This window comes from Coptis chinensis, chromosome 5 (genome assembly GCF_015680905.1).
Source record: "Coptis chinensis isolate HL-2020 chromosome 5, ASM1568090v1, whole genome shotgun sequence".
Taxonomy (NCBI): domain Eukaryota; kingdom Viridiplantae; phylum Streptophyta; class Magnoliopsida; order Ranunculales; family Ranunculaceae; genus Coptis; species Coptis chinensis.
The window spans coordinates 63,021,934-63,047,414 of NC_141460.1; the positions used below are offsets into that span (position 1 = coordinate 63,021,934).

Sequence of the window (25,481 nt, forward strand, 5' to 3'; positions counted from 1 at the left end):
AATTAGCACCCTATCTCTAAATGAAATGTCCAGGTTTATATTAGGGGTCTAAATAAATAAATAGTAATGTTGGGGGTGTTTATTTAATTATAGGTTTATATTGGGGGTGAAAGTCTAAATAAAAAGTTAGTAAGTAGTGTAATTCAGGTGTAGTTATTCTAAGATAGTAAAATAAACACCCCCATTATAAGATAACCAAGAAAGGGTAGTTAGGACATTTCACCACGAGATAACATAGACATTTCACGGTGTGTGAGGGGCAAGTCTCATTTTCCTGAATTTAGGAGGCAAGTCTAATTTCTTTTCAAAATAGGGGTACAGATTTATAAAACCCTATATTATATAGGAACTGCTAGTCGGCTAGTTCCATGCACCAAACGAAAGTGTCCAAGACTCATAGTAAACTCTTAATGGTACCACAACCCAGTGAACTGTGGATTGGGCTTAGGCCTTGATCCAACAAACTGTGGATTGGGCCTGCTGTAAGCCATGGTCTTATATCACATGAAATTGTCCATTCAGCCACTGAGTGAGTCTTTGAGTGTTTAAGTAAAAGATGAACACAGGCGGAGGAGGAGTTGGTCATAGTGGAGGAGGAGGTGGTGGGGTCCAAGGTAACACTGGACCCACTTCAGCAGCAATGCGGCAACAGCTCAGAAACAAAAGAATTTGTTGCAGAGAGTTGACAATGACATCAACAATATCGTCGACAATTTTGGTTACTTAGTTAGCGTTGCTCAGGTACGCTTCTTTATATTATTAAGTTTTTGTTGGCAATATAAATTTAATTGACAAAATGAACTTGGTTACCTTTATGGAATGTGCATAAATAAATGTACAGTAGTAGTGTCTTTTTAAAGGTTCGTTACATTGGCTGGTCTGTGGATTCGAAACCCTCCGTTTTACTGCAATTATGTGTTAGAAATAGTCTGTTACAAACGTAATGTTGGTGGATGTTTACACCATTAGTTCATATCCAGTAAGGGGACTAGGCACATTTTTCAACTTCTATGTACAACTTCAGTTCTGAGTCCCACGCTATATGACTATATCATCTCTCTGTCACCCACCAATCGAGAACCTTTATGTTCTTGAAAATTTTAAAAAGTAGACAAATAGGAATGCTACAAGGAGCACAATAATTATATTAGAATAGAAACATCTCGTATGACCTGACCTTTGTGGGGAAAAGAAAAGTCTGGAATTCAAAACAGGGTAGATATTTGATGTACTGGATTAAATCTTCACACATATGCGTGTTTGGAACATTGTGAGGTCAGCTTTTAGTCTGTGCACAAACATGAGAGCAATATCAAGGAGAAAAGTAGGAAGTGGAGTGAATAATGCGCGATAGCTGCTATTTAAGCAAGGTAGCTTATGGAAACAGAATTGTGTAGCTATACTTATTATTGTTTTTCTTTGAATGCGTGGTTCATCCTCTAAGAGAGAGTAGATGCAAAAGTTCAGATCGAAGATCTTTGCAAGACGGCCCATGTATCTCGAGAATCTAGCGTGGGCGCATTAGCCCTACCACAGTTCGGTCCCGTGGCCTGAAATAGGTCCTTTCTCTCTCCTCTTTCACCATGTTCCGTCTAGTCGTCTAGATTGGTCCAACTAAGCAATATTCACCGTTGATCCCAGGTGTGGGTCAAGACAGGAGCTTGACATAGGAAGACGGCCTCCTTCATGTAGTTGACCCTGAAAACCACATCTGTCTTATCCTCCCACTTGATTGTCGTGTAACTGCACAGGGCATGGGGAGCATCAACTAGCCGTTGATCCTGTTGGTGATAGGGACCTATCACAATAGAAAAAGAAATATCTTTTTTTCTATTGTGAAATCTCTGTAGGGACGTAGAGCCACTAAGAGCTGGAAGACTGGGCCAGGCGTAATTAATCGTAGCCTGAGTGCTCGAAGTTCATGAGTGTATTCAGTCATTTTTTTTACCTAATGTGAAAACTCTAATGAAGAGAAAGTGGGAGTGTGTGGATTATTCCATGGTTTTGGGCCAGCTTTTATGAATTGAAGCTGAACTGGAATTTCTTTTCTATATTTGGGATGTTATGATCTTCTTTATAGTGGGAACTATGGTTTATCTTTGTGTTTCAGTGTTCTTGATGTGATTTTCTATCAAATCTGTGCAATGATTTTAATTACTGAAGGATTTATATCACCAGATACTATGTTCAGATCCACATATCCTTGGCTCCTTGCATCAATGACTGCAACGCTACCAAATTTTTTAGCTTTTCTTCTTGTAGGTAAATGATCCACCAATTAGGAACTCACAAGAAGCTTTCATGATGGAGATGCGGGCAGCCAGAATGGTAAGTTTGTTTCTTTACTCTCTAATACTTTGTAAGTTCGAGTTGTAGAAATTAAAATATTGATTGAAATATTTATGGAAAATTTATTGAAATATTTATGGAAAATCCAAGTCAGCAAGACTAATTCTCTTGATTCCTCGCGTCGCCGCCGGCTTGGAAGCAAGCTACCGAAAGCTTCGAATGTATTACTATACTATGAACTACGGTATAAGTTAAAGTTTTCATGTTGAATGGAACTCTATAATGACACGGTATAAGTTAAAGTACTTGAATGCGCCCAAACACGTGGGCCCTCGAATGATATTTTTGTGTTACATAGTTTGGATAAGCAAATTATGGAAGGAAGACATTGACACGGATACGTGTGTTTGTATTCGACACGGCGGATAAGAAGTGTCTAACACGGCAAAATATAAAAAACTGAGGTATATCCATAGTTATCAAAGTCCTACAATTCTCGACTTGAATCGTACGACTCGAGTCGAGTCGTAATTCAAAAGATCAGAATCGTACCAACAAATCGTTAGTGATAGGAATCGGTCAAAAATCGGGATTCGAATCGCAAAATCGTAGGAATCGGAAATAATAACGATTCCTTCGATTCCAAAAAAAAGAACAGTACGATCAAGAGAAAAAAAAAAAAAAAAAGAAGAGAAGATAGAAAGAAATCGAAAAAACTTACAGCACGCTTTTTCTTCACCTTCTTCTTCTTCTTCTAATTCTTCTTCTATTCTCATTTCCTTTTTTTTTTTTTGGAGGTCTAGTCTCCTCAATTTTTTTTTTTTTTGAGAACGAAGGGCTATTAGAGTTATGGACCTGGGGTTAGGTTGTTCAGGTCCATGGTTAGAGTTATGGACCTGCGTTATTAGAGTTTTGGAGTTATGGACCTGGGTTAGGTCCAATCCAACTTAATAAGACTTGGGTCAGGTCCATATAACTTAAGCCCATATTCTATTTCGAAAATTAGACAAATTTCACCCATTTTCAACGAAATTTCAGTAATTTTTCATAAATTTCGACCATAGAATAGAGATTTGGGGATTTTTCTTAGGATTTCTACTTTCTTATACTCCAAACTCCAAGTGATTAGTAGTTTTCTTATGGTATATTCATATATGTAAAAAATTTACAACCCCTATATATATTATGGCTTGAATCTTACGATTTACGACTTGATACGATTTACGATTCGGTAAAAATGGAAAACGATTCCCGTTTCGATTCAGGAGTTGACAACATTGGGTATATCACATACAATATGTGTCCGACGCGGACATGTTGATACATATCCTACACAGATTATTTTAAAAAACATGGCGTGGCCATCTAACATAGGTAAGGTTCTAAAAAGGATGAGACCTCAGCTTTAACATACTTATCTGAACATGCCCCCCCCCCCCCCCCCTCAACACACACACGAAGGGAATTTCGTTGAACTGCTCAAACTATTACAGAAATTAGTTATATTTCGCAAACTACATTGTCCTAGGTAAAGCAATATGTAACTTCTTTTATTTCTGGTTGATTTTAGCTTTATTTCTGGTTGATTTTAGTTTGGGTTTGTTTGATCTTGAGCTGCACAATGTAGATCTGTCATTTTTCTTCTGATTACCATTCCAAAAGACAAAAAAAAAAATAACTATAAATATCTTTAGATATATATTATAGTTGTACCTCTTGGCTCTATTTTTCAAGGCTTCACAGAGTCTCCAATTTTTTGTAAACTCTAATACTAATTAGGAAAAAAAAGAATTCCAAATCCTTAGATATATATTATAATTATACCCTCACCAATTTATTTTTAGAGCACTGACAGAGACTAGCTTTTTCTAAACTCTATTATTAATTACGAAAAAATATATGATATAAAGAAAGAAACAATCTCATCTAGAGTTTCACAGATTCTCCAACTTTTCCTAAACACTATAACTAATTATGAAATAATAGGAGACAATAAATTAAATTGTTAAAAACAATAGTTTCCACCTAAAACGATTTTCCTAAAACTCTTACGCCACGAAGAATAGTTTCCACACTAATCTTAGGTGAAGTTTAACAAAGTTTCTTTTTAGAAAAAAAAAAACAATAAAATAACGAAGGAAAAAATGAATTGAGTTGCCTGAACATTTATTTTCTACATTTGTTAACCACACGTGTGACTAGGGAAAAAAAGGAAAAAATAAAAGTCAACTAATCCTTAGATATATATTATAGCTGTACCCTCTTGGCTCTATTTTTAGAGCCTTTAGAGAGTGCCCACGTCATACAACTAATTACTAAATAGGAGAGCCTCGAAAAAATAGGAGAGCAAAAGATAAGTTTACGTAGACGTTAACCCAAAAACCCAACTTCGTCAAATGAAAAAAAAAAAAAAAAAAAAACGCAAGATCAGTGATCGGTGCTTTCATCTTAGAAACCCTCACTACATCCTTTCTTTACAACTAAATACCTAATTCTCTCATTTGATCTCGAGGCAGCAGACGACCCTATCTATTCCCTTGATTTTTTGTTTGACAGATTTGAGGTTAGTTCTTTCTTCCCCTTTTCATTATCCTCAGAAATCTTCAAAGGTCTTCTCTAATAAACTGCATTCTTGAAGCTTTGTTGTCGGTGCAACAAGAAGCCTTCTTTGTGTCACCGGGGAAGCTTATCCCGAACACCGGGGCAGCTTTGGTGGAAATTGTTGCGGGGTTGTTTGGCTTTAAAAAGAAATCACGGTCATCGGTTCGGCACCCGATGAAAAGCAGCAAAGACATCCAAATGGTTGGCCGCAGCAAGACAACTTTGTAATACCTGATGAAGACGATCCCCCATCTATAGAATCCAAAACTCCAACCCCAAAAAAGACATGCGTTCATGGCGTAGGATCCTAAAAAGACCCACCATGTCCGACAAAGTCGTGCTCCTTGCAATGGTTGGGATGGGGATTCTCAGAAACAACGACAACAAAAACTACAATAAGACTACTAGAGTATCATCAACATTATTCATCCAGTCCACAAACATTCTGTGTAAAATGTTGCGAGTCGAATGAGATTATTCTTGGGCCACTTCATGAGCAAAGATATGACTAGCTTGATGCGCCTCTCATTATCCGACATGTTATGGACAATTCTCACTGACAACAAACAAAAAATTGATCATCAAGACTTTCTCTGGTTTTTTTGGCAGCCTAAGATATTTTTAAAGTATAGGAAATTGTTTTAACCACATGCGAACCGAACAAGGTATTGTCTTTTATTTCTTATTTTATTCTTCTTTGATCTTCTATGATTCACTTAATTGCTTAATTTCACTAAGTTGATTTAATGATATCTACTTTATAATTTTGATATTGGTTGTTTTATTTGAATGATTACTCTTGATGTTGATATAATTTTGATATTGATCATTCAGTGTTTCTATGATTGAAAATTGAAACATGCTTCACCCTGTCTCTTTCCTTACAATGTTCATAAATCTATCGTTTACTTCCATGTGTTACGTGGATCTGCTCGAATGGAGTCTGGGAGAGGCAATGGTATATATACAGAGAAGGCTTTTTAATACATCATACACAATAAAACTAGAACATGTAAAGTATGCACTATATTCCATGTAATATAGATCTGACTTATAAAAGTTGGAGTGGAAATATATTATAATGCAATTATGAAACGCAACCCGTTCGTAGGTTGTTCGACATGACATAGATGGCTATCGGTTTTATAAATCACAATTTGTGTTTTTTCATTAACTATAATTTCTCTTATCAATGTATAATGTATTGTAAAACTACTTCGATTTTCATCACTGTCATTTTGTGAACCATTTGCTGTTATCACTAAGCTATAACCAGTTCTACTACATGTTGGCAAATTTAGAAAAGTAAATCAAGATTAGTTATAATCAGTGCAAATTTAGAAAGTACATGTTTGCCTCTTACACATTCTTTTACTTATGCATGAGTTTCAATATGTTGTTGAGCATCACTACTTGGTCTTGACTTACATCAAGTGTGAGCGTCAAATGAGAAACAAGATGATGTATGTTAGGCTCACTTCTAGAACAATGATCATGCTATTAATAGCTGAGTTATTAGCTAGGAGGAATTTTAGAGGATTGTTCGTAAAAAAAATAAACCGTCTTCCTTTTAAGCGTTGCTAGAGAATTGTCGTCTTGGCTGGAGGACCTTAAGGGGACTTTAAACATTACCACTAAGACTAAGGAGCTTTTTTACATTGCATTCATACATTTTATAGTTCAATTATGGAAGGCTAGAATAAGGAGGTTCACTGATCCCACAAGATGAAGGTTGCATTACAATTTTGTTGTGTCAACTCATTGGATTGATCTTTGATTCTTTGTCCATGCTTGAATACATGGATGGGATCAGGTAGGGGTAAGAATCATCTTTAATAAATTAAAGTATCAATGATCATCCGCTTCAAAGTAGTTTTAGTAGTTTTCTGTGGAAAATATGCCAGTTTTAATTTTAGTCTCTATTGTTCTTTGTTTCTTATAATTTCTTTTCTATTTTGTTAGTCAGAGTTAGCAGCGTTAATGTACAAGAGGAGTAGACTTATCTGGAGAATCTGAAGTTGAGTAGACTTATCTGGAGAAGCTGAAGTCGTTAGTGCCCTAGGGTGGGTTCAAAACCATTATAAAGTTTGAGTGCATTAGTGTGATTTATTATTGAAAAAATAAATTGCATTAGTGTGATCATAGAAAGAAATAATTTAATACCTTTTACATGTCAAGCTGATACCCTTTTGTACAATTCATTAAATGATTCGCATTTTCTGAACTTATTTCATATTGTTATAATTCTCTGAACAATTTCTTATTTAAATGATTATCATTATAGGAGAGGAAGTAGTTTTATACTTATCCTCTGGTATTCAAAAGAGAATATTCTTCAAGTTTGGAATGTCTTTCTCAGGGATGAATACTGCAAATGCCTCCCAGTTCAAAACCTCAAAGAAGGGAGGCACGAAATTGTCTGATATAATCACAGGGACACATTCATAAAAGATGGCCTCAACCACTCTTTGGCTATTCACCTCAAAACCCTTTGCGCAGATACAATACTTGATGTTCTTCATGTGCTGGACATAATTTGCCTTGTTTTTGTTTTACCCATTTCAAAGTTGGTCTTGAAAAACGGTTAATGGTGAGCTGATGTGTAATACAGACAAAATAAGTCGTAGTTAAGACACAAGATTTCGTAGTAAAGAGACCTTTATTAAATCAAGAAATTTGAATTTGCCAATATAATAAAGAAGGTCTTCTGAGTAAATTTCTCCAGCATTGCCAATTACAAAGCCTTCATTAACATCAGCATTGCAGAGTGCTCTAATGCACCTACTCATATGTCGCACCATTTCATGTGGGGCCTGGGAAATACACAATTTATCAGACTACACAAGAAATTGGAGTCTCAACTAAAAAATGGTGAAATTTAAGTCTGAAGGAGGCACGAGAAGTGTACCCAATCATGACAAGCAATAAGAAAATGATCAGCTCCACCAGGTTTGTTCCAAAGAACTGAAAGAAGGTACATTAAAATCCAGAGTCTGCAGTTAAACTTCATCTTTGGACTCGAGGGTAGTCACTTTACAAAGAAAATTTTGAATGCAAAATGTGACTCTGCTTATAACTGCAAGTCTGTCATGGTTCAAGTTCAACTGGAATGTTAACAAAACAGTGTGCAGTGACCCGTAAAATCAGATTCCAACTCTAGCATTGAAGCTTCAAAGGACTCTAATATGCATTCATTCTATACAATAATGCTGAGCATCTTATCAAAAACTTATTCAATGTCTATCCTTAAGCACCAAATTGCTTACCTTGGTTTCTGACTGGTGGAAGACGGGTCTTGCACCTTCCCTGTAGGTGTATACTTTGAGCGTCTGTTCCATCAGTTCATAGCTCCTGCAAATATTTATCAAATTGAAATATTCAAGTAAAGAACTCTTACCTTAACCTTTGCTCCGCACCGACTCTCTTATCGATTCTATTAGCCCAAGCGTCTTAGCTAACTCGCTCTCCTACTATAACCCCTACTCAATTGTATAGTAGGGTAGGCTAACTCAGCCGCTTACTTCTCCGTTTCGTGCGTGAATGGCGGTTCTCAGACGAGGGAATCATTCCGGCTAGAATGAAACTTTTTACATTCAAATTCAAATTCTAACTTTTTACAAGCATACCAATCAAAAAGCGTACAATTCGCATGCACCACTATTAATAAACTCGAATATCCCTGTAGTTGGATCCCACATAATAGTCCTACATCAGTTTGTCCACAATATCTCCAGTACAATAAAGGAATAAGGCAAAGGCCTCCTTACGGTCATTATGTGGGAGAATTTGGATGGTGTCGCTACATACAGTATGATTATTATTCTTCTGGTTACCAATCACCATAGACACTATGTACGTAATATTTATAGCGTTTCTTTTATATGGTCCCGCTTATTCATATTTGAAGAATTTTAACTTAATCCATTTTTTTGTTAAAATAGGTCCTAGGAGAATTTTTTGGGACAAAATACTAATACTAAATGTAATATATAATTGGTTATATAATCGAGGTTACATAGACCATTTTTATACGAAAACCTTAACTAGGGCTATAAGAGGATTATCAGAACTAACTCATTTTTTTGATAGACAAGTAATTGATGGAATTACAAATGGTATTTCGAAAGTGTCAGTACCTTCGGCCTGCACACTCCATTAATCTGCCCGATAGGCAGTCATATGCCATGTGTCCACATCCACCACAGTTGTGGCATATCATCAAGCCCCCCGTGCAATCCCTGCTCATGTGCCCAACCTGATGGCAGCTCCGGCAAACAATGTCTCTGTAACCACTATCGAGTGTATAATGTATAATAGGTCTATAAGCTTAAATGTTATAGAGATTTTGTTGGAGTGAAGAGTCGAAGACAAGGTGATATGTTTATAATGCAGCCTAACCCCACAACATGTAAAACATAATATGCTTAATGAAAATGAAATGAGCACATAAAAATGTCCACACAGAGCAATAAAGTTTGAAATTATAAACAAGATGTGAAATCCACCAGTACATGACTTTTAAAAAGTTACTAATGCAGCCCTAAGAGGAGTCTCAACTTTCAAGGCAAGATTGCAAAAAGGATGAAAGACTTCAGTCCTTGCTTCAACTGAGGAACAATCAGAGGAAGGCAAAGAACTGGACATATCATCAGAACTAAATTTTGTTCTTAAAGGGGGAGAACTACTCAAACGTACAAGGAAAAAGGTATGGTTCTCCGACAACAACCTTCAAACTTATTTAGGTATTTCAATGTCAATGACTACACGACCCCTTGCCAATGCACACCCCACAATTCTACACCATTGACTTTAAGATTCCACGAAGATATTTTTGAAGTAGCTCACAGCCTAGAATTTCTAAATTCCATAACGATGTTGACCAACTAACATGTATTCATGAATACTACGTGCTACCAGGTGCTCTTCATCGGAAGCGAGTTTAGCTTCGATATCAATTCAAATTGGCGGGTAAAAAGAGTGAGAGATATATATGGACCGACGAATGGAGAAACTATTTTTCCGCTCTGTTTTATTCTTCAAGTCATTACTTATCAATCATCTTTCTTTTATTCCTGAACCTTGAATCATATGCAGTGGTTGCTAAAATGAAAAGCGTGGCATATGGTAGGAGCTTTCACAAAAAAGAAAAAGTGTAAGCAAAACTTTATACCTTAAGTGGTCTTGAATTGCACTGCTCATCTGTGATCAAGCAACATGTCATGCTTTCAGGTGTAGTTTTTGATGTCTGTTTCAATGTTCAACAGTGGCCCGGAAGAGAAAGCGAAGAAAAACTGCCAAAAGGATGATTGATGCGAAATCCAAAAGACAAAAACTGACTTGGTCCTAACCAAACTGCGATAAAAAAAAACGAGAAAAAATATTTCCCCACTTTTTCCTAAACTCTTCCACCGATAGAAGTTTAACTAACTGAAGTTTAACTAAATACAAGCTGAGAAAGCGAATGTAATGCGTCTTTCACATTATTGATTAACTAAGTGGCTCAAGAAGTGAAAGTTTACAGTAATGAGTAACCTTATACTTGCAGTGTTACGAGTACTAAAAGGTTTCCAGCATAATTGATTGCCTTATTTTATTTTATTTGCTAAAATAAAATAGCTATACATGAAAGGATTACAACTTACAAGTCGAATCCTTAGCGTAGTGACAACTAGAGTTGTGTCATCAATAGCTCCCATGTAACGCAGCATCCCATATTCAAGTTCGGCAAAACCCTGCCACACACTAAACATATCTATTTATGTTTATAGTAAGATTGTTCACAAGGTCTACTTAATTTTATGCAGAACACAATACTTCTATTGTCAAGAAGATAGAATATCGCCTATGTTTGAGCTAACAAGCAGTCTACACTCTACACAATCTTCTATTTAGTACAGAACAAAATGTAAAGAATGGATTATATAGGTTTAATTACCTCACCCTTACCAAGTCGCGCACCAGTCTTTGGATCACCTGCAACTGACCGGAATTGAGGTATTATCGACTTCTGGATCCAAGCGAAAGGGGAATGCTAGGACTGATACATTCAAGAAAGTTAAAGTGTTGGAAACCGATGCTACAAGCATATCCGACAAACAAGAGAAGAAAGAACATTGGTTGCAAAGGGTATCGAAGCAGCAAGGGTGACCACAAAAGAAGGATTCTGCTCCAATGCATTTCCACCACAGCAGCAGTTGGAGAGGCAACCGGAGCAGCAGTTGGAGAGGTTACAACCATGCAGGAGGGATGATACCAATACTCTGAGTATTGGAAACTTACCTCTTCAAGGTACCCTTGAAAGCTGACCAATCTACTTTCATGGATGACGTTGCTATTGGGTTAGTTCATGGAGCTCGGCTCCCAGCTGACATTGCGTACTTCACCCAATACAGGGATGCATCACAGCTTTACAACCACATAGCCAGATGCTTATCATGGGTGAGGCTTTCTGTTTTCCTATTTACTATTGTTATGCATGTATTTAGTTCTATCTTTCTTTGTCTTTCTGATTTTTTTTCGTTTCTCATCGCAGGTTATTGGAGCGACTGCAATCTACACTCTACATAATCTTCTATTTAGTACAGAACAGAGTGTAAAGAATGGATTATAGATTTAATTACCTCACCCTTACCAAGTCGCGCACCAGTCTTTGGATCACCCGCAGAACTCGAATCGAATCGAGGTATTATCGACTTCTGGATCAAAGCGAAAGGGGGATGCTAGGACTGATACATTCAAGAAAGTTAAAGTTTTGGAAACGGATGCTACGAGCATATCCGACAAACAAGAGAAGAAAGAACATTGGTTGCAAAGGGTATCGAGGCAGCAAGGGTGGCCACAAAAGAAGGATTCTGCTCCAATGCCTTTCCACCCCACGGCAGTTAGAGAGGCAACCGGAGCAGCAATTGAGAGGTTACAACCATGCAGGAGGGATGATACCAATACTCCGAGTATTGGAAACTTACCTCTTCAAGGTCCTACTGTTTTGAAAATAAGAAAGGGTGATTGATGCGAAATCCAAAAGACAAAAACTGACTTGGTCCTAACCAAACTGCGATAAAAAAAATGAGAAAAAATATTTCCTAGAGTGCTACGTCAATTTCCTAAACACACCCAATTTGCACTTATATAGTGTCCACTTTTTCCTAAACTCTTCCACCGATAGAAGTTTAAAAACTTAGAAATTAATACCTATTCTATATTCTTCATCTCCAATTCACGCAGTTTACAATAAATATTCATCACATTCATCTTTATCCCTCTCTTCCTCCATGTTCATCATTAAGCGTTGGACACCAAAACCAATTCAAAAAAGATTTTTGAATGAAATCTTTGATGGAGAGACCTGCAATCCATGTAAAGATAGAATACAAAATATTACCAATGATCTCATACAACATGGTCCTATTTCTGAAAAACAAATAAATAATTGGTTCAAGAACAGGAGAACTAATTTGAAAAGAAAACAAAAAGATATGGTCACATGCCCAGAAGAACCAAACAAGCGAAGTATGTATGCTTTAATAGAAGTAAACTCTACCTTATGTTGTCTATGTACTGAAATTAGTTGCCCTGTCTATTTTGAGGATTAAACAAATTGTTTCTGCATTTATTGTGCTGCAGACTCCTGTTTTGATCAAGTAATCTTTTTTTTTTGTGTACAGCAACGAAGGAAAAGGCTGGAAAGAAGACGAAAATAAATCCATCTGGCAAGATTAATCCAAAAAAAAACAGAGGTATGATCAAAATATCACATAATTTACCTTTTAGTTTATTATTTGTGACTGATTAAATTTTTTAAACAGTTATTACTAAAGAAAGAGCTAGAGAACGACGGTTTAAACGAAGTCAAATATTAAGAAATAAGAGACTTGGTATTTCTCCAAATCAGTTCCATTCATATCAACTGAATGATGTTAATATAAATGACGACGATTACCTCTCACAGATTAGTGGGACTGATTCTGAAGATGACGATGTCAATGATTTGAATCCAAAAGTGCCACGTATTTGTGATTTGGAAGTTTCACATACAAGTAAGTGTTCTAACACTAAATTATACCGTATTGCTATTTTAGTGTATGCAATAAAATAATCTAATAATTGTTTTGCAGGAAGTTGTTTTGAGCCTTTAGATATTGGTTGTCCAACTTCAATATGTTCTCATTGTGGAGCTATTGTCTGGTATGAAGAAAGGAATGATATGAGCAAAAAACCTACGAATCCTAAATTCTCAATATGTTGTCAGAACGGCAAGGTTCAATTGCCTCTTCTAAAAGAAACTCCTGAATTTTTTAGAAATCTATTGGATTGCAAAGGTGGACAGAAATCTTCAAATTACATGGAAAACATCAGCATCTACAACTCCATGTTTGCGTTCACATCCACTGGTGGTGCAGTACAGAGTTCAATTAACAATGGAAAGGGGCCCTTTGTTTATAAAATAAAAGGACAAAATCACAATAAAATAGGAACTTTGCTTCCACCAGAAGGAGTGCGTCCAAGGTTTGCACAGTTATACATACATGATACAGAAAATGAAGTCTCACACAGGTTGAACTCACTCAGTAAGAAAATTGTAAAGAAGAGGGCAAGAGACGAGTTAGATCCTAGCATTGTTCAAGGACTGATAGATATGTTGAATGTTACCAACAAACTCACTGAGATTTATAGAATGGCAAGGGATAGATTTAAAGAATGTCATGTAGCAGACATCAGCATAAAACTGATTAATAGAAGACAAAAAGATGGAAGACTTTATAATTTACCATCATCAATAAAAGTTGCTGGTTTAATTGTTGGTAATGGTGATGAATTTAATGAGCATAGAGATGTTATTGTCGACAAGAAAGGATTTGGATTGAAGAGAATCAATGAATTACTTCCAAGTTTCATGGCAATGCAATATCCACTTTTGTTCCCCCATGCTGAAGATGGATATAGAATTGACATTCCATATAGAATCAATAAAGTAGTTGGAAAAAGAAAAAATATTAGCATGAGAGAATTTTATGCTTTTAGATTGCAACTGAGACACAATGAAGGCCAAACTGTGGTTCGTGGAAAGAAGTTGAGACAACAGTTTTGTGTAGATTCTTATACAGCTACTTAACAAAGTAGAATGGAATGGGTTCGAAATAATCAACAAACAATTCGTGCAGAATTGTATCAAGGATTAGTAGATGCTGCTATTGCTGGTGACGCGAAGCCTGGTTGTATAGGGAAACGATTAGTTCTTCCTTCATCTTTCACAGGAGGACCCCGTTATATGATACAAAACTATCAAGATGCCATTGCAATATCATGCGAACCTGCTTGGTGCACCGGATCTTTTCATTACTTTTACTTGCAACCCCAAATGGCCAGAAATTCAAAGATGTATAGACATGGTAGCTCCTGGTTATAAACCCGATGATTTTCCCGATATTGTTGCAAGAGTTTTTGAGATTAAATTGCATGAACTGATGACAAACTTACAAAAGCGCAAACGATTTGGAAAAGCTTGGGCAGGTATCCTAGATTTACTTTTTTTTTTAATAAGTAATTTATACTTAACAAAATAATACTCATTTTACTTTGATATAATTTTATTAATGTTTTGCAGCATTATACACTATTGAATTCCAGAAGAGAGGTTTACCACATGCTCACATTTTACTCTTTTTGGACAACGCTTTGAAGCCTACTACTCCTTCTCAAATCAATAAGCTCATATCTACTGAGTTACCCGACCCAATTGAGGACAAAATTGCATATGAATCAGTTGTAGAATTCATGATTCACGGACCGTGTGGTGATGAAAACCCAGCTTCCCCTTGCATGGAAGAGAAGAAGTGTACTAAGTTCTATCCAAAACCTTTTAGTGAAGAGACAACTATTGATGACAATGAATTCACAATTTACAGGAGGCGGAATAACAATCGGAATGCAATGAAAAAGAAAATAGAAGTTGATAACAGATGGGCTGTTCCACACAATGTAGATTTGATAGTAAAGTACCAAGCTCATATTAATGTCGAACACTGCAACAAGGCCAGATCAATCAAGTACCTTTTCAAATACATTAACAAGGGAAGAGACAGAGCTACTACAATTATTGTTGAAAACTTGGTTACAGACAACGACAGTAATCATCAAATAGTAAAGGATGTTGATGAAGTTGCAAATTTCTTAGACTGTCGTTTCTTATCTGCTTCGGAAGCGGTTTGGAGACTATTGAAATTTGATATTCAATACAGAAATCCAGGCGATGAAAGGTTACCATTCCATCTTGAAGGTCAGCATTTGGTTTATTATAGTGAAAGAGATTATCCAAAAGATGTAATAAATCGGGAAAATGCTTCAAAAACAAAGTTCACAAAGTGGTTTACGGCAAATGTTGAGTATCCAGAATTAGCCAGGAATCTTGCGTATGTTGATTTTCCTACTAAATTTGTATCGAATAAAAAAGAAAAGAAGTGGAAGCCAAGGAAAAAAGGGAAGAAAGTTGGATGTGTGTACTACGCACATCCCACATCAGGAGAGAGATTCTATTTGAGGCTATTGCTGAATATTGTCAAAGGCCCTTTGAATTATGAGGATATTCAAACTGTTAATGGAAAAGTTTATCTAACTTTCAAAGCTGCATGTCAGGTATGTTTTTAATGACATTTTATCTTTAGTTTATATTAGTTTCTAACTTAAATATGTTGTACATAATCTATAAATTAAAAACAATAAGGATTGGATAAATATGTTGTAAATGCATTAAAATAGCTGAAGCTATAACAAATGAAGGTTAAGTACTAGGAGTCCATATCATCACCATATGATTGTATGGAGAATTAAACATAGAATATCAATTTGTAAATAACATAAGATAAAAATGGGGCATGATTAAGATCAATGATAAATAGTTATCTTTATAGGCACTAGGGCATAGATACAAAAGAATGGGATTGTTAATTCCTACGAAATAATGGATATGAAAAGTTAGTTCAACAGCTTATAGCTCCTCAAGGATGCTCTGGAGCTAGACCTCCAAGAACTGCGACACCTCTTATTAGCATCACTTAAAGGAAAGTCATGCATAGAGCCTACGTTCATATCACACCAAGATAAGCTTTCATTTCTATTATCGAGTCCAGAAATAGATGATTTTATGATAGCTAAAGTTCACTTTATGGGATAGATACAAACCTGACAATTTCTAACTTGATAACGACATCCTGCCGTTTGAGACATTCAAGGTTCAAAAACTGGAAAAAGTAACCATCAAGTATCAAATATATAGTTTTTATAGGATTGCCCTAGCAAAGATAAAGAGGCATTCACTTACTATATTCGTCCAAGAAAAACTACAGTTCATGAATAGGGTGGATTACCTGAAAATTAAAAAACCAAGTTTAACAAGGTAATAATTAGCCAAAAAGTTACTATCAAAGATATTCACTGTATCAAAATCAAAAATTGAAATTACTGACTAATTTATATTTTGTATATTCAAATTCTAATGTATCATTTTGTTAAATTCTTATATCAAGGAGCATGGACTACTAGAGGACGACATCGAATGGGATGATGCTATGGAAGAAGCAAGCCATTGGCAACTTCCAAAATCTTTAAGGCAATTGTTCGTCACTTTGATACTGCTTTGTGGGGTGACTTATCCTGATAAACTTTTTGAGAAACATCAAAAGCACCTCGGAGATGATATTTTGTTTCGATACAGAAAGAAAAACAATAATGAGAATCTCCAACTCACTGAAGAACAGATTAGAAATGAGACTCTCTGTGAAATTGAACAAATTATGGCTGAAAAAGGATTATCTCTCACAAACATTCCTGATTTCCCGAAATTTGATATGTCTTCAAGGATCTCCACAGAAAACAGATTGATTGCTGAAGAATTAGACTACGACTGCAATGAGTTGCGAAAAGAATATGAGATTCTTAACAACGGAATGAACGCTAAGCAGCGTGAGGTATTCAACTCTGTTAATGATGCAGTTCAGTCTCAATCAGGAGGTGTTTTTTTCGTGTACGGATGCGGAGGAACTGGCAAAACATATCTTTACAAAACAATAATTTCTAAACTTCGGTCTGAAGGAAAAATTGTTCTTGCAGTTGCGTCGTCTGGGATAGCTGCACTCCTACTTCCAGGTGGAAGGACAGCTCACTCTAGGTTTAAAATTGTTATTCCGACTGATGAAAACACCAATTGTGACATCTCTCAAGGGACATTATTACACAACCTTATCAGGCGAGCTGATCTAATAGTGTGGGACAAAGCACCAATGACTCATAGACATGGATTTGAGGCTGTAAACCGTACGCTGGAGGACATTTTTAAATCACAAGGCAAAGAATTTGGTGGTAAAACATTCCTAATGGGAGGAGATTTCGCATGATATTACCACCATTCCAAGAGGCACAAGAACTAATGTTGTTGATGCTTCTATCAACAAGTTAAAATTATGGAAAACCGCAAAGTTTTTCACTTAACTCGAGAACATCTTGTTCAAGATTGGAAATATAGACTCATTTCTACAACAAACTCTATTGAAGAGTTTAGAAAATGGGTTTTAGACCTTGGAGATGGAAATCACCTTTTTCTAGATTGAGTGATGAAGTGGAATCAACTTGGATCAAAATTCACAAGACTTGCTTATTCCTGAGAGTGATGACCCAGTAGAAGATATTGTGTCGTGCATATATCCGGATTTGGTCAACAAATATACAGATGTTCAGTATCTCAAAGAAAGAAGCATTCTAGCCCCGAGGAACAAAACGGTTGATGAAATTAACTCTACAATAATTTCAGAACTCCCGACAGAACTGAAGACATACTTAAGTGCAGACTCACTAAGTCCAATTGAAGGTAAACATGCTGAATAAGATGTTCTATACCCGACAGAATTCTTAAACACTCTTGAATTTTCCGGCATACCAAACCACAAACTGGATTTAAAACTTGGTGTTCCTATTATGTTAATGAGAAACATTAATCAGAGTCACGGACTATGCAATGGTACTAGGATGATCATCACAAAATTGGCTTCGAAAGTTATATATGCAAATATTATTATAGGGAACAAAGTAAGAGATCCAGTTTTCATTCCAAGAACAGTATTGTCACCAAGCGATACGAAATGGCCGTTTGTATTCAGAAGGAAGCAATTCCCTGTAAAAGTTTGTTTTGCTATGACCATAAACAAAAGCCAAGGACAAACTTTCGAAAAAGTTGGAATATATTTGCCAACACCAGTTTTCACGCATGGACAGTTATATGTTGCAGTTTCAAGAACAACATCACGAGAGGGACTGAAGTTTTTGATCAAAAGGAATGGGAACGAGCCTGAAGGACACACACAAAACATTGTCTATAAAGAAGTGTTCAATTCCATCTGAAGGTTTTAACACTAAAGGTATTTTCTAAAACTAATGACTATTATATTTTTGATATTAAAATGGACCTGACACAGCTCTAATTATGTTGGTTTGTGTTGCAGTGTACCCTAAGTTAAACATAGTTATAGGACTAAGTCGCGCACCAGTCTTTGAATCACTAATGACTATTATATTTTTGATATTAAAATTGACCTGACACAGCTCTAATTATGTTTGTTTATGTCGCAGTGTACCCTAAGTTAAACATAGTTATAGGACTAAGTCGCGCACCAGTATTTGGATCACCTGCAACTGACCAGAACTGAGGTATTATCGACTTCTGGATCCAAGCGAAAGGGGGATGCTAGGACTGATACATTCAAGAAAGTTAAAGTGTTGGAAACCGATACACAAGGTGAAAAAACAAACTCATGCCATCTTCTTAAAGATTGAAACAAATTGAATGATTTATCTTCAACTCTCTGCAGCAAAACTGACACTAGATCAAATATGCTACCCTATATCCGGCTCTGATTTGCTTCTCTATTGTTACCGTAATTTGTTCATGCATGCTTTGATAGTTTGCTCGATTCGGGAATGAGACCAGACTTTTTCGCTTCGCTTATTTAAACATTTGGAAGGCTGGTTTTAGGTAGTGTAGTGAGATAACCCTGTAAGTCCAGAACCTTTAAAAGTCTGTTTCCATCGATAAAGTGGGTTTAAATGATGTGGTGAACTTCTAACCCCGCACACCTTCTTAATAGATTCACTAGAAACTTGCTTGCTCTCCCGTAGGCGTAAAGCAATCGACGTCCCCATCCAAATTAACACCATTAACAGGCGCCCCCCATCCATCACATAGCCACACCGAGACCCTTGGTTAAACCCTAGTGAAATTATGTTGGTTTGTGTCGATAAAGTTAAACATAGTTATAGGACTAAGTCGTCGCACCGCCTTTTGAATCACTAATGACTATTATATTTTTGATATTAAAATGGACCCGACCACGCTCTAATTATGTTGGTTTGTGTCGCGAACCCTAAGTTAAACATAGTTATAGGACTAAGTCGCACACCAGTCTTTGGATCACCTACAACCGATTGGCGAGGGTATTATCGACTTACGGATCCAAGCGAAAGGGGATGCTAGGACTGATACATTCAAGAAAGTTAAAGTGTTGGAAACCGATACACAAGGTGAAAAAAAAACAACTCACACCATCCTCTTAAAGATTGAAACAAATTGAATGATTTATCTTCAACTCTCTGCAAAGAAAACCGACACTAGATCAAATATGCTACCCTCAGATCTGTTGGATTGCTTCTATTGTTACCAAATTTCATGTGTCTTTGATAGTTTGCTCGGTTCAGAATGGGACCCGACTTCTTTATCGCTTCGCTTATTTAAACATTTGGAAGGCTGGTTTTAGGTAGTGAAGTGAGATAACCCTGTAAGTCTGTAACCTTTAAAGCTGTGTTTCCATCAGATAAAGCGGGTTTAAATGATGTGGTGAACTTCTAACCCTGCACACCTGCTTAATAGATTCAGCTAGAAACTTGCTTGCTCTCCCGTGGGCAGAAAGCAATCAGACGTCCCATCCAGCTCTAACACCATTAACAGACGTCCCATCCATCACATAGCCACACCGAGACCCTTGGTTAAACCTGACACAGCTCTAATTATGTTGGTTTGTGTCACAGTGTACCCTAAGTTAAACATAGTTATAGGACTAAGTCGCGCACCAGTCTTTGAATCACTAATGACTATTATATTTTTGATATTAAAATGGACCTGACACAGCTCTAATTATGTTGGTTTGTGTTGCAGTGTACCCTAAGTTAAACATAGTTATAGGACTAAGTCGCACACCAGTCTTTGGATCACCTACAACTGACCGGAACTGAGGTATTATCGACTTCTGGATCCAAGCGAAAGGGGGATGCTAGGACTGATACATTCAAGAAAGTTAAAGTGTTGGAAACCGATACACAAGGTGAAAAAACAAACTCACACCATCCTCTTAAAGATTGAAACAAATTGAATGATTTATCTTCAACTCTCTGCAGCAAAACTGACACTAGATCAAATATGCTACCACCAGATCTGGCCGACCGCTTCTCTATTATTACCAAATTGTTCATGCGTCGATAGTTTGCTTTCGATTCGGGAATGAGACCGGCTTTTATCGCTTCGCTTATTTAAACATTTGGAAGGCTGGTTTTAGGTAGTGAAGTGAGATGACCCCAGTAAGTCTGTAACCTTTAAAGCGTGTTTCCATCGGATAAAGTGGGTTTAAATGATGATGTGGTGAACTTCTAACCCCGCACACCGCTTAATAGATTCACTAGAAACTTGCTTGCTCTCCCGTAGGCGTAAAGCAATCGACGTCCCATCCAAATCTAACACCATTAACTTTATGGTTCACATAGCCACGCCGAGACCCTTGGTTAAAGCCCCACTTTAAAGCACAAGATGAAAAGAGTCTTCCATTCAGGTCCTACTGTTTTGAGCCCTGAGTTTTTCATTGGTGGAAATCCTGAAAATGGACCCTTGAAAGCTGACCAATCTACTTTCATGGATGACGTTGCTCTTGGGTTAGTTCATGGAGCTCGGCTCCCAGCTGACATTGCGTACTTCACCCAATGCAGGGATGCATCACAGCTTTACAACCACATAACCAGATGCTTATCAGTGGTGAGGCTTTCTGTTTTCCTATTTACTATTGTTATGCATGTATTTAGTTCTATCTTTCTTTGTCTTTCTGATTTTTTTTCGTTTCTCATCGCAGGTTATTGGAGTGACTGCAGTATACACTCTACACAATCTTCTATTTAGTACAGAACATAGTGTAAAGAATGGATTATAGATTTAATTACCTCACCCTTACCAAGTTGCGCACCAGTCTTTGGATAACCTGCAACTGACCGGAACTGAGGTATTATCGACTTCTGGATCCAAGCGAAAGGGGGATGCTAGGACTGATACATTCAAGAAAGTTAAAGTGTTGGAAACCAATGCTACAAGCATATCCGACAAACAAGAGAAGAAAGAACATTGGTTGCAAAGGGTATCGAGGCAGCAAGGGTGGCCACAAAAGAAGGATTCTGCTCCAATGCCTTTCCACCACAAAGAGTGGTGGAGAGGCAACCGGAGCAGCAGTTGGAGAGGTTACAACCATGCAGGAGGGATGATACCAATACTCCGAGTATTGGAAACTTACCTCTTCAAGGTCCTACTGTTTTGATCCCTGAGTTTTTCATTGGTGGAAATCCTGAAAGCTGACCAATCTACTTTCATGGATAACGTTGCTCTTGGGTTACTTCATGGAGCTCAGCTCCCAGCTGACATTGCGTACTTCACCCAATACAGGGATGCATCACAGCTTTACACCCACATAGCCAGATGCTTATCAGGGGTGAGGCTTTCTATTTTCCTATTTACTATTGTTATGCATGTATTTAGTTCTATCTTTCTTTGTCCTTCTGATTTTTTTTCGTTTCTCATTGCAGGTTATTGGAGCAACTGCAGAGCTTAACAACCGTGTTGTAAGGTCTGGTCCCTGCATGCTCGAGATGGAAAAACTACTCCGAGTATTGGAAACTTACCTCTTCAAGGTCCTACTGTTTTGAGCCCTGAGTTTTTCATTGGTGTAAATCCTGAAAAGGGACCCTTGAAAGCTGACCAATCTACTTTCATGGATGACGCTGCTCTTGGGTTAGTTCATGGAGCTCGGCTCCCAGCTGACATTGCGTACTTCACCCAATCTGAGGGGATGCATCATAGCTTTACACCCACATAGCCAGATGCTTATCAGGGGTGAGGCTTTCTATTTTCCTATTTTACTATTGTTATGCATGTATTTAGTTCTATATTTCTTTGTCCTTCTGATTTTTTTTCGTTTCTCATCGCAGGTTATTGGAGCGACTGCAGAGCTTAACAACCGTGTTGTAAGATCTGATCCCTGCATGCTCGAGATGGAAAACCTACACTCTTCCCTGAGTAAGCTTGAAAACAATCTAACTCGCACTCATTTGGAGCTCCAAGCAACCAGTATGAGCACTCACAAACAGGCGGAGAAGATTACAAGTCCTTATAAGTAAGATTATATTAACATCAGGTAGCATTTGAAAGTCAATATAGGGTAAAGATAGGTCTTTGCCTTAGTATTTAAAGTTGTGGTCTACAATGCAAATGATTTTGCCGTCTTCTTTATTGCATGGTATTTACTAATTGGTTAGCTAATTTCTTATTAAACAAGGGACATTAATTGTCGCTGAGCAAAACTCATACAATTTTGTAATCCTTTCAAGCATTTTTTTTTTGTAATCCTTTGAGGTAATTGAAACGAATTAGGTTACCTGAAAGGTAGAAACAAAGAGTAGAGGACTAAGGCTAAACATGGAGTGTATCTGAAGTTCCCATTTTCAGTAATTCATTGTTACAACATAAACAGGCAAAAAACTCATCAATGAAACCAATAGCAACCCATCATTAGAGACAGTTTTTGGTGGAATAGAGTCATGGAATTCAAGTTTAGATTGTTGTCAATAGGACTTGGTCACCTGCAACCCCGCTCACCTTCAAGAAATGTTGTCACGCTTGATATTTACTCATTTGTTACTTCACTGGCTCCAGAGGTTGTTGTAAAATCAGCAGTGTTAGCACCATTGTTTCGTATAACAACTTTGACGAAGCTTGACATCTCCTCCAATTCTATACAAGGTGAACTCCCAACAAATGGGATTGCCAACTTTATCAAGTTGCTTCACCTAGACTTGAGGGAAAATAGCTTCAATGGATCCATTCCTACTAAATTGTTCTGTTTACAAAGGCTACAATACCTTGATATGAGTAGTAATATGTTAAATGGAATCCTTAGTCAAGAAGTAGGCGCCCTTCGGAAATTGAGAGTACTGAACTTAGCTTAAAATTTCCTCTATGGAGAGATTCCTATGGAAATTGGAAATCTAACACAGACCAAGGCAATTGTCGCCGAGAATAGATTCTCTGGTGGGCTTTCAAATTCACTTTTGCATTTAACTGAGCTCCAAGTCTTGGATTTGCGCAACAACTCTCCATCAATGCAAATTCCTACCAACACTAGAACTTTATCCAATATTTCAACTATAGCCTTAAGCAAGAACCAGTTGACTGGTGGAATACCTTTGTCATTACAGAATTTGAACAATATATAGTTAATGGATATCAAGGCGCTGAGGAAACCTTGGAGGAAACAACTTTACTTGGAACAACAATGCTAATAAATCTCCAAAGTGCATGTTGTCTCAGTTGTCTTTGAGGTCATGTCGTCGAACCCGTTGATCTAAGTGAGAATGACCTCAATGGAAACTTCCCTGAATGGCTTGCTGAACACAATATCGAAACTATAATTCTATCAGATAACAAGCTCACAGGTTCTCTGCCAACTCCTCTGTTTCAGTCTCTAAATTTGTCGGTACTTGCTTTGTCAAGAAATTATTTCTCTGGAGAATTGTCTAGAAACATAGGAGATACAACTTCCGTCATGATACTTATGTTGGCCAGCAACAATTTTTTAGGTACCATTCCTAAGACGATCTCAAAAATTTATCGACTACTATTGTTAGACCTGTTACAAAACAAATTTTCTGGTAACACATTCCCAAGCTTTGGTCCAGATGCATTACTTGCTTATGGAGATGTCTCTTCCAACAGATTGTCTGGTGAGGTTCCAGTAAACTTTGCATTAGGAACTCGATCTCCATAACAACAATATAATCGGCGAATAGCCAGAGTTCCTATACCAAATGTCTATTGATTCCTTCCATGGGAGACCACCCATTGTTAGCAGATTCTCTGCGAGAGGTCTCCGGACATAATCCACACCAAAAGTTTTATCTAGAATATATGATGACTACTATGACTGAACATTTGAGAAAACGTCGGGGCAAACTATTGTGGCTTTACCAGAATGTGGGTCCTTATGGTTGGATTTACAATGGGGCACTGGAATGACGAGTTCAATTTGATCTAGAATACTTTGGTGTACTGAGAATGCAGGAGGACAATGCATCAAGCCGGAATGGTAATGACCTGCCAGCAAGAGGAGGCCAAGTGTCCTGAGTTTAAGAACACTGAAGAACACCTAGAGTTTGAGCTGTTCTAGCGAATCTCTGTACAAATTTAAATTGTTGTTCACTCAGTTAGATTTGCACTAAATACGGGCCAAACTTGGATTGGTCCGGCCTTTACCATACTAAAATCAATTCTATTTTATATACTTATTCGTTTCTAATTCAAATAAGTATTCCTTAATTCAACTTCTACCTACGTTCAGTTTCAAATTTAGATAAGTATTGCTTAATTAAACTTATACATACGGTACAAGTCCAAAGCAGGTATACTTCTAAAACTAGAACAACACCTTCGGAACTTATAAATACAACACAACCTATTAATATAATTTACAGAAAACTATAGAGCTACTACAAAGAAAAGGTACTCATGACAATAATTTCTTTTTCAATCTTATTAGATTTTTAAATAGTATTAGTAAACTGTTGTTATTTTAATCCATGACTGGATATAATGTGATAAGAATTGTAATTCTAATAGCTGGATATACTGTAACAGAACATTATGACTGGAAAAATCAATTTTTTCGATGAGGTGAACGACAAATCTGACAGTTGGAAGGTTCGAGCACGCATAAGCAGAATATGGGAAGCTGTTAATCTACAGGACAAGACACACTCATAAGGTCTACACATGCTGCTACTTGACGAAAAGGTAGAACATACTAAAAAATTACTTCTTTTATATCAAAAGAATTTTTGAATTTTAATCCACTTATATTACATTGTGCAGTCGAATCAAATTCATGCAAAGATTTCACCAGGAATCCAACACATGTTTGAAAAGAAACTGATAGAAGGAGACATATTTGTAATTGATAAATTTGAAGTCAAAGAAACAACCGGAAGATATCGTCCAGTAAGATCTAAGTACACTATTTCTTTCACAAAAGATACTATAGTATCTCCTTCGAAAGAAATTGGGACGACATTCAACAGATATAATTTTTCGTTCGTAGAATTTGAAGATCTTATGAAAACAAAGGATATCTCAGTTTTTCATACCAAAGGTGAACTCTTTATACATACCCTATTGTTTATTATAACTAATTTCTAACAATGTCTACAAATCAGATTTCATAGGAAAACTTATAAGAGTCGGGCCAAAG

At 36.9% G+C, this 25,481-nt stretch overlaps 1 protein-coding gene, 1 long non-coding RNA gene and 1 pseudogene across 2 annotated transcripts; 2 read left to right on the top strand and 1 right to left on the bottom strand.

Moving 5' to 3' along the window:
• The first annotated feature begins 549 nt into the window (after nucleotides 1-549).
• Nucleotides 550-7,130, top strand: LOC147498283 (uncharacterized). The gene is made up of 3 exons (XR_015194265.1): nucleotides 550-741; nucleotides 2,263-2,328; nucleotides 6,853-7,130. It is a non-coding gene; the product is annotated as an uncharacterized LOC147498283 (long non-coding RNA).
• A 24-nt stretch (nucleotides 7,131-7,154) lies between these two features.
• LOC147498284 (putative glycosyltransferase At5g03795) lies at nucleotides 7,155-9,076 on the bottom strand (annotated as a pseudogene).
• A 5,200-nt stretch (nucleotides 9,077-14,276) lies between these two features.
• LOC147498285 (uncharacterized) lies at nucleotides 14,277-17,279 on the top strand. Its single transcript, XM_086563195.1, has 3 exons — nucleotides 14,277-14,400; nucleotides 14,495-15,522; nucleotides 16,413-17,279. Exons 1-3 carry the CDS (start codon nucleotides 14,277-14,279, stop codon nucleotides 17,277-17,279), a joined length of 2,019 nt encoding a protein of 672 aa, XP_086419321.1.
• Nucleotides 17,280-25,481: the final 8,202 nt, after the last annotated feature.

Bases quoted from the DNA above. Each gene is read 5' to 3' on its own strand.
- LOC147498285 (XM_086563195.1), top strand. From the start codon at position 14,277: ATGGTAGCTCCTGGTTATAAACCCGATGATTTTCCCGATATTGTTGCA. The intron at 14,401-14,494 runs GTATCCTAGATT...AATGTTTTGCAG, and splicing joins ATTTGGAAAAGCTTGGGCAG to CATTATACACTATTGAATTC. The intron at 15,523-16,412 runs GTATGTTTTTAA...TCTTATATCAAG, and splicing joins CTTTCAAAGCTGCATGTCAG to GAGCATGGACTACTAGAGGA.